This window comes from Marmota flaviventris, chromosome 1, assembly GCF_047511675.1.
Source record: "Marmota flaviventris isolate mMarFla1 chromosome 1, mMarFla1.hap1, whole genome shotgun sequence".
Classification (NCBI taxonomy): Eukaryota; Metazoa; Chordata; class Mammalia; order Rodentia; family Sciuridae; genus Marmota; species Marmota flaviventris.
The window spans coordinates 15,515,094-15,529,271 of record NC_092498.1 but is presented as its reverse complement, the minus strand read 5'-3'; the positions used below and the strand labels follow the sequence as shown (position 1 = coordinate 15,529,271).

Below are 14,178 nucleotides of genomic sequence, written 5' to 3'. Positions count from 1 at the left end.
AGGACACCAACCCCGCCTTAGTAGTTTAGGTCACTGGCAGGAGCGGCAGGGCGGGGCCGCGGGGCAGAGTGGATCTTTCTCTGGAGAAAAGCAGAAGAGTGAGCCTGAGGCGTCTGGGAGGGAACCCTGCGCCCCGCCGGATTCCTCCCCTTTCTTTGTCTCTTGCTCCACCCATTTCCCCCTCCCGCCCTCTGCCCCCGTGGGATTTTGAAAGTTACAGCTTGGGCGGGGAATGATTAGCCCTTCTGGATCCTAAGAACTCAGAAAAATCCGTGAGTCCAAGGGAAAATGGGCGGCCTGCGGAAAAGTGGCAGAAAGCCACTGGTTGTCCCCACAATGTAGGGGGAGGAAAGGGCACCACCCTTGAGTGCATTCCCTCTGGCTGCAGTGGGGACACAGCACTTTTGCAGTGGGGACACAGCAACCTCTGGCTGCAGTGGGGACACAGTGGAGCAGATTGATCAGAATCAGGTTTTAAAAATACAGACTTGGAGGCTGGGGATGTAGCTCAGTAATAGAGCACTTGCCTAGCGTCTGCGAGGCCCATGGTTTCATTCCCAGCACCACAAACAGAAACCAGAGTTTGGGCTTGGCGGCTTCCAGACCTACTGAATCATGCCTACAGATGAGACCTCTGGTATTTTTAACAAAAGTCCAAGTCCCAAGGTTAGCAGATAAAATACAGGCCACTCAGTTAAATTTGAATTTCAGATAAACAAGGGGTAGTTTTCAGTATAAATATGTTCCAAGAGTTGAGTTTCTGTTCTAGAGACTTCTGCTGGAGTGGTTTTAGGAACGGCATTTGAGGGAAGGGGAATAGAATTTAAGGGAGTAGTGTTAAAGTGCCCTGTGCACTTGGCTCAGGCCTTTAATCCCAGCGACTCAGGAGGCTGAGGCAGGAGGATGGGAATTCAAAGCCAGCTTCAGCAATTTAGCGAGGTCCTAAGCAATTTAGTGAGACTCTGTCTCTAAATAAAATATAAAAAGGGCTGGGGATGTGGCTCAGTTGGTTAAGGGCCCCCACCCCCCAGGCGGCTCAGTTAAATTGCCAGTACCTGGAAAACAATTGCTGGGCATGTAGCTTAGTGATACAGTTCCCGTACAAAAAAAGGGAGGAGTTAAAACTACTCTTCAGGGGGGCTGGGGCTGGGATTTAGTGGTAGAGCGCTTGCCTAGCACGTGTGGGGCCCTGGGTTCAATCCTCAACACCACATAAAAATAAATAAATAAAATGAAGATATGTGTCCAACTACAACTAAAAATATATTTTTAAAAAAGCTACTCTTAAGGATGTAGGCTCCATGAGAAAAATAATGGAGAGATGTCTAGCACAAGTGCCATATGAAAACATCTTATATTTAATTCCTTTAAATGCCAAGACTGTGTATTTGATGTGGATATTACATATATGCATTTAAAAAAGTGTGGAATGCTTCATACCAAACTGATAAATAGTGGATTTTATTGTAGATTGTTTGGGGACTGGGGAGAGTAGGGGAGGAGACTAGAAACTCACTGATAATGTTTCCACTTTCTCCAAAAGGAAAATATTTATGGATATTCTTAAGTTAAAATTTAGTTTTTAAGAAGATTGTATACTTTTAAGAAGATTGTATATTTATGGTTTATTATAAAAAAATAAAGTTTATTATAAAAAATAAATAAAGTTTATTATAAAAATAAAAACTAATCAAAACAAGGGGCTGGAGTTGTGGCTCAGAGGTAGAGCGCTCACCTACCATGCGTGAGGCACTGGGTTCGATCCTCAGCTCCACATAAAAATAAAATAAAGAGGGCTGGGGATGTGGCTCAAGTGGTACCTGGCTCTCCTCTGCTCTGTTCTCCTCTCCCTTCTCTTTTCCTTCCTTCCTTCCTTCCTTTTCAGCACTAGGGATTGAACCAGGACTGCTTTGCTACTGAGCTACCTCACCAGCCCTTTTTATTTTGAGACCGGGTCTTGCTGAGTCACTAAGGTTGGCCTCAAACTTATATCCTCTTGCCTCACCACACCCAACCATCACCATCTATCTTCTCTCTCTCCCTTTTTCCTGGTTCATTCCCATCATCATTAAACATGCTCAAGGTGTGTGTGTGTGTGTGTGTGTGTGTGTGTTTGCAATACTGAGCATATAACCTGAGGCCTCAAGCACGCACACATGCTAGGAGAACACTACCACTGAGCTACATCCCAACTCCAAACAGGCTCAAATTTTAAATGCCCCCTGGGACCCAGTGTCCTCCTCCAGCTGAGACCCTACCTGTTTCTTCCTTGTTACAACCAACATCTTAAACAAGAGACTGTCCGCTTGTCCCCTTCTCTCTGTTTCCATCATGTCCCAAGCACACCTTAAACACCTCCTAGTCAAAATCCTCTTTCTAGCAGAAGCTCTTTGATGCTTTCTATGTAATTTCTCCTGTTTGAACCCCCGCTCATTTGTGGCTTTCTTAACACCACACTTTCCTGGTTTTGCTTCCATCTCCTTGGTTCTTCCTAAAGTGGCTGCCAGAGGTTTCTCATTGACCCCGAGTCAGTGATTCCCAAGCCCAGAACTTTCTACCGAGTTAAGCTGTAACATTTATGGTGTGAGCTGAATGATGTCCTCCCCTGATTCCAGCAAATTCCTATATTGAAGTCCTCACTCCCTTTCCCTCAGAATGTGCCTTTACTTGCAAATAGGGTCAATGCAGATGTACTTAGTTGAAATGAGGTCATATTGGAGTAGAGTGGGCCCCAAATCCATGGCTGGTATTGACATAAAAAGAAGTGATTTGCACATGGAGGAACTTGCACAGGGAAAATGCCAGGCAGACATGGAGGCAGAGATTGGGATGTGCCTCCATAAGCCAAGAAACGCCAAAGATTGCCAACAAACCCTTAGAGCTAGGAGAGGGGCACAGAACAGATCCTCCCTCAGAGCCCTCAGAAAGAACCAGCTCTGCCAACACCTTGGTCTTGAACTTCTGGCTCCGGAACTGTGAGAGACTACGCTTCCACTCTTTAAGCCACCCAGGCTGTGGTACTGTGCTGTGGCAGCCCCAAGACACTAGTACAAGCTGCTTCTCCAGAGGTAACTTGTACCAACTCCAGAGGTCACCACCTCCCTGGGAGGGCTCTGGGGCCTGTCTGTACTAGGTGCCACACACCTTTCCCTGTGGCTCACTCAGCTGGCCAATCAGATTCTCCTTCTCAGGGGTTTGGCACTTGATCTAAGAGCCCCAGAGCTGGGAGTGTCAGAACTCCCAAGGGAGCAGATATAGGGAGATGGTCTGCAAACTCCCGCTCAGATCCCCAGAGTTCCCTTGGTGTTAGCCCATCCTTTGGCTTATTTGTTCAATTCCATGGGTTTCCTGAGAAGCCCAGTGTCCTTCCCTTACCTTCCCCATTTATTGCTTCATATTAGTATATATTCATGACTCAATCTCGGGTGTCAGAAAACTAAGTCCCACCTCAGGCTTCTTTGGGTTCCTTTAGGGTGAGAGCTAGGCTTAGGCACTGTCCTCATGGGCCTTTGGTAGCACAGCCGCAGCAGCCCCCAGGTCAGAAGGCCTTTTACAGTTGCTGTAATGGGATACCTGAGATAGGTGAATTACCCAAATGTTTCAAGGGGTGGGGGTCCTATGCTAGTGACCCCCCAAGTATCTACTGCAGTCCTTCCTTCCATTCTTCTTATTTTCCCTCACTTAAAAAATCCTCTTTTCTGCTCACGGCAGCAATACTCTTGGGATTTAAAACGTAAATACTACATGGGGCTGGGATTGTGGCTCAGTGGGAGATCACTTGCCTAGCATGTGTGAGGCCCTGGGTTTGAGTCTCAGCACTATGTTTAAATAAAGCAAAGGTCCATTTACAACTAAAATAAATATTTAAAAAATGAAAATACTACAGCGTGTAGAAAATGAAGCACCTCAGTATTTCACACCCCAGAGATCTCCATTATTAGCATTTTAATATCTAGTCTACTGGATTTTTAGAAATGTAGACACTAGCATATACTGTTATTTTATCTCTTTATATATATATATATATATATATATATATATATATATATATATTTCCAAAACTTCACTCCTATTAAATGTATACCTATACATAATTTTTTAAAGCAGTCTCCTATTGGTGGACATTTGAGGTGTTTCCAGGCAGGCGACATGATTACAATGGTGCTAAATGTAATTATAATGTTATAATTACACTCAATGACCATCTGTGTACACTATTTTTTAAAAAACTCATCTATAATGATACTTCAGAATAGGGTCATTGAAATGAAATTGCTAAAATAAGAAAGGAAGAAGTCAAATTATCCCTGTTTGCAGATGATATGATCCTATTTTAGGAAATCCAAAAAGTTCTACCAGAAGACTGAGAGCGCTAATAAACAAATTCAGCCAAGTAGCAGGTTGCAAAGTCAATAGGCAAAAATCAATAGCTTTTTTTATCCACCAGTAATGATTCTGCTGAGAAAGAAATCAGGAAAACAATCCCATTCACAATAGCCTCAAAAAACCCCACAAATACCTAGGAATAAATCTAACCAAGAAGGTGAAAGACCTCTACAATGAAAACTACAGAACACGGAAGAAAGAAATCGAAAAAGACACAAGAAGATGGAAAGACCTTCCATGTTCAAGGATAGGCAGAATTAGTATTGTTAAAATGGTCATTCTACCAAAAACAATATACACATTCAAAGGAATCCCCATCAAAATACCAGTGACCCTCTTCACAAAATTAGAAAAAAAGAATCCTAAAATTCATTTGAAAGAATAAAAAGAGCCAAACTAGCTAAAGAAATTCTAAGTCAAAAAAGCAACACTGGAGGCATCACAATATCTGACTTCAAATTAGGCTATACAGTTGAAGTAACAAAAACTGCAGGGTACAGACATAAAAACAGACACATAGACCAACAGAACAGAATAGAAGACACAGAGACAAACCCACACAGACACAGTCATCTGATCCTTGACAAAGATGCCAAGAACATACATTGGAGAAAAGACAATCTTTTTAATAAAATGGTGCTGGGAAAACTGGTTATCCATATGTAGAAGAATGAAACTAGACCTTATCTCTCAGCCTGAACAAAAGTCAACTCAAGATGGATCAGAGACCTAGGAATTAGATCAGAAGCTATGCAACTTCTTGAAGAAAACTTAGGGTCAACACTCCAAAGTGTAGGCACAGATATTGATTTTCTCAATAGGACCTCTAAAGCTCAGGAAGTAATTCCAAGAATTAATAAATGGGATGACTTCAAATTAAAAAGTTTATGCACAACAAAGGAAAATTAAGAATGTAAAGACAGGGCTCGGGATGTGGCTCAAGTGGTAGCGCGCTTGCCTGGCATGTGTGAGGCACTCGGTTCGATCCTCAGCACCACATAAAAATAAAATAAAGATATTGTGTCCATCTAAAACTAAAAAATAAATATTGAAAAAAAGAATGTAAAGACAGAACCTGCAGAATGGTAGAAAATATTTGCTAGCTACTCTTCTGACAGAGGATTAGTTCTTAGACTATATAAAGAACTCAAAAAGCTTACACCAGAAATCAAATTAACCCAATTAATAAATGGGCAAATGAACTAAATAAATGCTTCTCAAAAAAAAAAAAAAGAAAAAAGAAAGAAAGAAATACAAAAGACCAACAAACATGTGAAAATTTTTCAATATTGTTAGCAATTAGGAAAATGCAAATCAAAATTACACTGAGATTTTGTCTCACTTCAGTTGAATGCAAACAATAATAAATTCCATCAAGGATACAAGTAATAATAAATGCTGGAAAGGATGTTAAGAGAAGGGAACATTTTTACACTATTGGTAGGAGTGTAAATCAATACAACCACTATGGAAATCAGTATGGAGATTCCTCAAAAGACTAGGTATGGAACTACCGTATGACCTGGCTATACCACTTCTCGGTATTTATCCTAAAGAATTAAAGTCCTCATACTGTAGTGGTATATGCATACCCCTGTTTATAGCAGCACAATTCACAATAGCCAAATAACAGAACCAGTCAAGGTGTCCTTCAATGGATGAATCAATACATAAAATGGGTATCTATACACAATGGAGTTTCTTAAATATATTTTTTAGTCGTCGGTTGATACAATACCTTTATTTTATTTATTTCTTCTTATGTGATGCTGAGGATCAAACCAGGGCCTCCCATGCGCTAGGCAAGTGCTCTACCACAGAGCTACAGCCCCAGCCCCACAATGGAGTTTTATTCAGCCATAAAGAAGAACAAAGTTCTGTGATTTGCAGGGAAATGAATGGAACTTGAGGACACTATGTTAAGTGAAATAAGGCAAACTCAGAAAGGGTCCTATATTTTCTCTCATATGTGGAGGCCAGAGAAGAAAAAGGAAAAGAAAGAGGTGTGGGGGGGTGTCTCCTGAAAACTGAAGGGAGATGTGGAGTGGAGGAAAGGGGGCGGGGGAGGAAGGCGGGAAGGGAAAGGGGGAACAGTGGGGGACGATACAGCCCAAATTATATGGTATCGTGTCCATGTATGAATATATGGCAGCAAATCCAATCATTTTGTATAATTATAGTACACCAATAAAAATATGGGAAAAAAAGGAAATGAAATTGCTGAGTGGTCATAGTTGGATGGGTAGATCTTCCACAGGAGGCTGAGCAAGCAACGCGCGAGAGGCCTGTTCTCTTAGTCTTTACCTGACTGATGGGTGCAAATATTGAATTTCAACTTGCATTGAAATGCTGGATGAGGCTGAGTGTCTTTTCATTTGTTAATGATGTTCCTGAGTAGTGTCTTGGATTAACTCATGACCCTGAGTTAAAGCGCCACTGAGATTTCCCCCCAATGCCAGTTCCAGGTCACTGGCTGGTTCCAGGAAGTGGCCCAGAAAGAACCCATGTCCCCTCTCCTGCCCCAGCCCCATGGAGTTCACTGGTCAAGGGAGGCAGATGGTATCTGACCCGTCTGAATGGTCAGACCGAAGAGCCCCAAGAGGGTAAGTGAAACCCAGCTCCGTTCCCCAGAGAGGAGCAAACAGCCCACTCTTGGTTCTTGTCTGATGTCATCCCCCTCCCCTGTGGCAACCTGGAGCCTGCTAGGGCCCCTGGCTACACAGATGAGGACAGGTTGGGGGTTTCTGCACAGCCAGCTCCCTGACACAGCCCCTCCTCAGCCCACAGCCACCTGCTCAGAGGGTCAGGGGGTTCCCAAGTCAGTGTGACACTCCAACCCACCCCACCCCGGGTGCCCTGTCTCTCATCCCTTGTCTTCATAGCACTCAGAACTGTCACCACCTTCACATGTTTGTTGATCATTTAATGCTTATGTCTGGCCCTTTAGAAGCCCTTTCTGTGTCCCCAGATCAGCCATGCCCATCCCTGGTTCTGGGCTGATGTTGTCCCCATGGCTTGAAATATTTTTATTAAATAAATAATGCCAAGCAGGGCATTGTGCAGGGGGCTTGATGTACCTTGCCCTACATATTATTTTCTCCCCCAAATTATAAACATTAAGAAAAATGGAAGGAGTTTACACCAGTCCCATAGATGCCCTCCCCGGGTCCAGCATGGTACCTGCTCTTCCTCTCTGTTTCCGTGCAGACACACTTTCTCTCATTGTTGGGCCCTTTGACTGTGAGTCCAAGACCTGACGAAACACACCCCCTGGCCTTCTTTTTGATACTGGTGATTGAACCCAGGAGCTGTATCACTGAGCTACGTCCCTGACCATTTTTATTTTGTGTTTTGAGACCAGGTCTTGCTAAGTCACCCAGGCTGGCCTTGAACCGGTGATCCTCCTCCCTTAGCTTCCTAAGAGTCTTTCCTTTGAAGCTTTAGCACAATCTCCTAAGAGTACAAGCATTTTCCTTTGTTAGTACCAAAGAAACAGATGGTATCACGACACGAGATGATATTCTAGAGACTGATTTAAATTGCTTTCTCTCTCTCTTTTTTTTCAAACCAGATCCCCATCAAGGGCCACATATTGATTTTTTTTTTCCCCCATGCTGGGGATCAAACCTAGGGCATTTATGCCTGGCTACCACTAGTTACATCCTCTCAAGGGTCACGCATTGTATTCTGGTATATATCCACTTACTCTTTTTTTATGGGGGGGTACTGGGGACTGAACTCAGGGGCACTCAGCCACTGAGCCACATCCTCAGCACTATTTTGTATTTTATTAAGAGGCAGGGTCTCATTTAGTTTCTTAGCACCTCACCATTGCTGAGGCTGACTTTGAACTCACGATCCTCCTGCCTCAGCTTTGGCTGGGATTACAGGCGTTCCACACCGCACCCGGCTTCCATTTACTCTTTGCAATAACTCTAGGATGAAGGCCCTTGTTGTGATTTGAATGTCCCCCTGTATTAGTCAGCTTCACATTGTTGTGCCCCAAATACTTGAACAATTTAGGGCCAGTGCAGTGGTGCACGCCTATACTCCCAGTGGCTTGGGAGGCTAAGGCAGGAGGATTGTGAGTTCAAAGCCAGCCTCAACAATTTATCGAGGACCTAAGCAACTTAGTAAGACCCTGTCTCTAAATAAAACATAGAAGTCTTGGAGATGTTGCTCAGTGGTTAAGCCCCCCTGGGCACCCCTCCCCCCCAAAAAAGGAACACCTTAGACGAAGAAGGGTTTATTTTGGCTCACAGTTGCAGAGGTTCATTCCATGCTCACCAGGCTCCATTACTCGGAGCATCATGGCCGAAGGGCATGGTGGAGGAAAGCTGCTTAGCTCATGGTGGCTGAGAGAGAAGGAGAGAGAGGAGAGAATGAGAGGGGAGGGGAGGGCAAGAGACTCTGCTCACCAGGGACAAAATATAAATTTAAAAGGTGCAACCCCCAGTGACCCACTTCCTCCAGCCATGCCCCACCTGCCTATGGTCACCACTCAGGATAGTAGTGGTTTCAAATGATCAATTCACTGAATGGAAAAATCTACCGATTTAGGTGACAGCTCTCATAATCTAATCATCTTACTTCTGAACATTTCTGAATTTACATAGGAGCTTTGGTGGGTGGGCACCTCATACCTATACCATAATACCTCTAAATTCACGTTTTGGTAAGCTAATCCCCCAATTCCTATGTTCATGGTGTTTGGAGGTGAGTCCTTTGGGGGGTGATTGGGTTGCCCTCAAGAATGCATGAATCCACTCACGGACGTGGGTGATCATGGCAGCAGCTTTGTTGGAAAAGTGAGCTCTCGCTGGCATGCTGGCTCCGTCCTGCCTTGTGATGCCCTCTGCCATGCTACGACGCAGCAAGAAGGCCTTCACCAGATGCGAAGCGGATGCCTGCGCCCTGCTCTTGGAGTTCCCAGCTTCTAGAACCCCAAGCCAAATACACTTCTTTATAAACTATCAGTTGTCCAGTTTTTTGTCATAGCAACAAAGTGGACAAAGACGTCCTTAACATTTCCTCTTGTTACAGGTGAGGATAAAGATCCAGAGAGGTTGAGGAACATGCCCAGCGTCCCATGACTCCTAAGGGGGAAAGCCAACATGGCAGGGAACATCTTTGGCTTTGGAACACATCATTTCTCCGTTTCGTGGCTCTGCCTAGTCCTCTTGGTTCCCCAGGCATTTCATTCCCAATCTGACTTGTCTGGTCCAGAAGGTCACGGGCCAGGGCACAGTGGAGGTGCTGACCTAGTTACTCAGCCTACTGGGTCTCACTTTTGGATTCCTCCAGCCACACCCACCACAACCTTATCTGTTGTAAGTCTATGAGGCATGCACTCTCAATTGGGAGCCAAAAGCATTTCTTTTTTGATAGAGGATCCACTTGAAGGTAGGCTGGGCCAAGAAGAGACAGAATGTGGCTTTCCATCCCGTGTGTAGGTGAGGCAGCACTGGGCCTGGGAGAAAGTTCCGGCTGAATGTACACAAACTCCCTGCAGGAGACTTGGAGAAGAGCCATAATGTGGAAGGAAAAACCTCTCCCTGAGTCACCTGCATGTAGGAACAAAGGTCCTCCCTCCTTGGGAGCTCCACCTCCCAGAATTCTTAACTCGGCCCTTATAGGACAAACTGATGGGTGGAACGGACAGCTCTGACTCAGTGATATTGGAGCAGCCCTACTCTCTTGTGGATTAATGCCTCAGATGTCACTGATCTCTCTGGATTTGAGGCTCAGCACTTGGAAGACCTGGATGGGGGCAAGTGGAAGGGCCAGGAGACCCAGGGGAAGGAAAGGAGCGCAGCTGGCCAGAGGAACATGGGGCAGGTTGTGGAAGCCTTTCCCAGCAGGCTGGGGAGGAGACCCGGTGCCAGAGTCTAAGACAGCAAAGGGAGGAGACAGATTTGGGGATTCAGGGATGCTCTTCCCCTCTGAGCTGAACCAGCCATGGTGGATGAGACTTTCTGGCCCAGGAGTCTTTAAGAAGAGAGTAGCTCCCAAATCCCATGGGGCCTGCAAAGATCTGACAGAAGGGCTATGAGTGCATCAGCCAGGGGTCACAACTCAAGGTGGAAATCCGGAGTCTAATCAGATAAGTAGCAGTTGGAGAATATGTATTTCGGGACAAAGGTGGTAATTAATTATAAAAGCAAGAAGCAGTCATTTGCAGGAATAAGAGGTGGTGTGATGGTAGAGAAAAGGGTGGACTATAAGCGAAGATCTCTCAGATACAAGGTCAGCAAGTTTTTCCAGCACTGGCCCAGAAGCAAACACCAGATATTCCAGTTTCCTGAGATGTGGGGGCCCCTGCCTGCCCACCCCACTGCTGCCAAGTCCCTTTGGGAGAGGTGGGCCCAACCGCCCTGAGAAGCAGGTGCTGACAAGTCTCTTGGCTTTCCTGTCTCACCCCCGGCAGGGCTCTTCTGCCTATCTTTGCTGGAGTCCTGGGTCTCACTTTTCATCTCGGTCCTGCTGAGGTCTTCAGCTTGAATTGGAAGCTTGGCCCCAATGTCAGCCCCCTTGGTTCCTGCCCCACCCCCACCATCTGCCTTTCCTGTAAACATATTAAGCCCCACAAGAGATACTTTCTGCTTCCTTCTCTTGAGAAAGCAGTTGAACTTTGGGGCCTAAAAACTGAAAGTGTGCCTAGTTCCTGGGGTGAGTTGATTTGTTTCTAAAAGCCTAGACTCATAAAATAATAATACAGGAGGTTTGGGGGAGGAAGGTCCTGCACTCAGTCTCCAAAAGAGCCCAAGGGGAGAGGAGGCTGGGTGGGGACAGACGTAGGGATGAGGGCTGTCTGTGTCCACACTTGAAGGGGAAGGTCTTGAGCCCTAAAGAGAAGACTGCTCTTTGGAAGTGCACCTGCATCAGACAGAAGAAGCAAATGGGCAACCATGACACAAGAGTGAGCGGCCTCTTTCAGGTCACTGAGGAGCCCTGGGGTTCTTGTTTATTCAAAATATTTTCATTAACTCTCTGGACAGAGGGGTTCCTGGAAATGAGTTCATAGTGGAATTTTCATATGCCTTCATCAGAATTGGATGAATATGACTTAGGGGAATAAATAAAGGTGATATTTGTTGTACCTGAATGTCCAGAAGCCCCTTAGGGCCCATTACTGACCATTAGGAACTCTGTCCCTCTAAGGGAAAATTGACAGGACTCAGCTGATGAAGAGTTTGTCTCCAAAGCTATTCCCTAAGGTAAAGGGATGGATTCTAAGAACGCGAGGGGGACCTGTGGGATGACAGTCCCCAGACATAGTAGTAGCTGAACCTGGATATATCCCAGCTCTTACTCAAAAACTAAGTGGATGGCTACCAGATCACACAGGGACCAGAGTACAGGACTGTTCATACAGGTGGGGGAGGTACTGTCAGTGTGACCGCTCCTCCTCTATGTTCAGCTATCAGGATAGCTGAAGGACCTGGTGGTGAGGCCACTCACTGAGACCACTGGAAAACAGAAGGTTCGAGACCCACCAGGCAGGACCCCATCTGAGGGGCCAAGGGGAAGTGGATGGTATTCAAAGGCAGGTTTTTGACAACAGACTAAATTTATTTAGGTATTTATTTTTAGCGCTGGGGATTGACCCCACAGTTGGCTGATTTTAAACCAGGTTATTTCTGCCCATGTGTTGGGTATCTCTTCTGTGCTGTCAGGAGCAGGGATATGGAGTCACTCAGGTCCAAAGGTGTCATTCAGAGCAGAGACAAATTGCACGCACTGGCTGGGTCCCAGAAGCCTGGTCAAGGGTCCCTTTTCAGGAGCCTAGACCTGGACACCACTGGGAGACTAGACTGTGGGGAAAGGGAGGGGGTCTCCTGGCGAGACCTGATTACCTGGTCTAGGCCAGACTGTGGAGAGATCAGTGGGGACAAAGAGAATGAGTTCATTTCAAACCCAGAAGACTCTGGTTGCACCTGGTTCTAAAAGATTGGTTCTCCCTGGAAGTTGGGTTACTCCAGCAAGGCCGGATGCAGGACTAGAGAGCAGGGTTGGAAGATGCAGGTGGCCCCGGGCTGCTGGGGAGAAAAGGTCAGACTCAGATTTAAGGCCTCAACAGCTCCCAAGATGCCTGGGGTTCATCTTCCCGGACTTCCTTGGGCTTTGGACTTGGCCCTCTCAGAACCGAGGTGCCTCTGCCTGTCCCAGGGTGGACTCTCCTGCCTGCTCGTGGCCTCGTCCATCTCAGTTCTGTCCTGGTTGTGTGATGGCTCACTTTCTGCCTCTTCCACCTGTTCTCGGTCTCCTCTGCCCACCTCCAGGACAGGTGGACATGCTTCCTGAGACCTGTCCAGGTATTGAAAGGGCCCCAAACACTCAAGGACTTGCCTAAGTGAAAGAGTGTCACATGACCTCTGTGACTCATCAGGGACACCCACATCAGCCATACTGGACTCCAGAGAGCCTCCACACCCTGCTCCCAAATCCAACAGCTAGTGAAGAATGGATGTCTGATGCGGAAGTTATGGAATGCCTTTGCTGTGAAGGAAATATATATTTTTTGACAATATTGAAAAATCATTACTTATTTGACAGATAACTTCTGAATTAATATAAAGAAATGGCAATAACTTGTATATACATTTATTCAAAATATTTTCATTAAGCACCAAGTAGAACAGTTTCTGATCTTTTCAGCAAAAACACTTTTATCATTGAAAGACTGCCTCAAACTTAGTTTATTTTGGGGAGGGGTGCGGGGGAGGGAACACCAGGGATTCAACTCAGGGACACTCAACCACTGAGCCACATCCCCAGCCCTATTTTGTATTTTATTTAGAGACAGGGTCTCACTGAGTTGCTTAGCTCCTGCTTTTGCTGAGGCTGGCTTTGAACTCTCAATCCTCCTGCCTCAGCCTCCCAAGTCACTGGATTACAGGTGTGTGCCATCACGTTGGGCATTATTAAGTTTTTAATCAAGAAACCTAAAGCTACCAATCAGAGTTTTTAACTAGCATGATGACCAGGTTAAAACTCTTATGAGTAAAAAATAACTTTAAAGTTTTGACCTATTCGTTCCAACCAAGGGGAGATACGCTGACCTCAAGCTAGTCATCACAGGTCACAGGTCCACAAGCCAAGTATCATCCTCACAGCTCACAAACAAAATGAGTAATATGTATACACAAAGTGAGTATAAAATACATGTTCCTGTATGTTCCAGGGGAGTAATGCCTGTTTCCCATGAGCATACAGTGCAGCAAGGGGCACAGAAAAAGACACCATTCACTAAGCCACAAGACAGTGGAAGGAATAAAAGCCCTGTGCCCTGGAATGGAGTGGAGGCTTTGAGGATTAGGTGGCATCCAGGCCACACCAGAACATGAGTGGACATCGAGGCCCATGGGGAGGGAGGGATCTGCAGGGTTGGAAAGGACAAAATGAACCAAGACACAGCCACAGACCTACTGACTATTCAGAAGACAGAGGAGTGTTCGTTCTGGCTGAGGGATATAATCCAAGAGTCGCATAAAACAGAGAAAAGAAAACCTCTTCTGACAAGAGGGCAGCATACCTTCCCCACAGAGGATCCACAGGATCACTCTGCAGGTCACCTCCCCGCCAAGGCTCTAGGCTCCTGGAATCAAATCCATTGAGCAAGAACCTTCCTTCATGTAAACTGCCTTTTCTCCAGAAAGTAAAACAAAAACACAAGCAAACAAAACAAAACTCAAAAAGAATCAGACCAAGCTTTGACCCCTTGTCCATCACTTATGTCCCAGCTGTCACGCTAGGGAGACTGGGTCTGCTGTCACTCACACTGGTTCATTA

At 45.6% G+C, this 14,178-nt stretch overlaps 1 protein-coding gene across 2 annotated transcripts in view; it reads right to left on the bottom strand.

Moving 5' to 3' along the window:
• Nucleotide 1: 1 nt before the first annotated feature.
• Hipk2 (homeodomain interacting protein kinase 2) overlaps nt 2-14,178 on the bottom strand; it is a 245,985-nt gene continuing 231,808 nt past the window's right edge. For both annotated transcript variants that reach the window (XM_071611718.1, XM_071611728.1), the window contains exon 16: nt 2-80. In XM_071611718.1, coding sequence (XP_071467819.1) covers nt 18-80 — 63 coding nt within the window. In that variant the 3' untranslated portion in view covers nt 2-17. The remainder of the gene's footprint in view (nt 81-14,178) is intronic.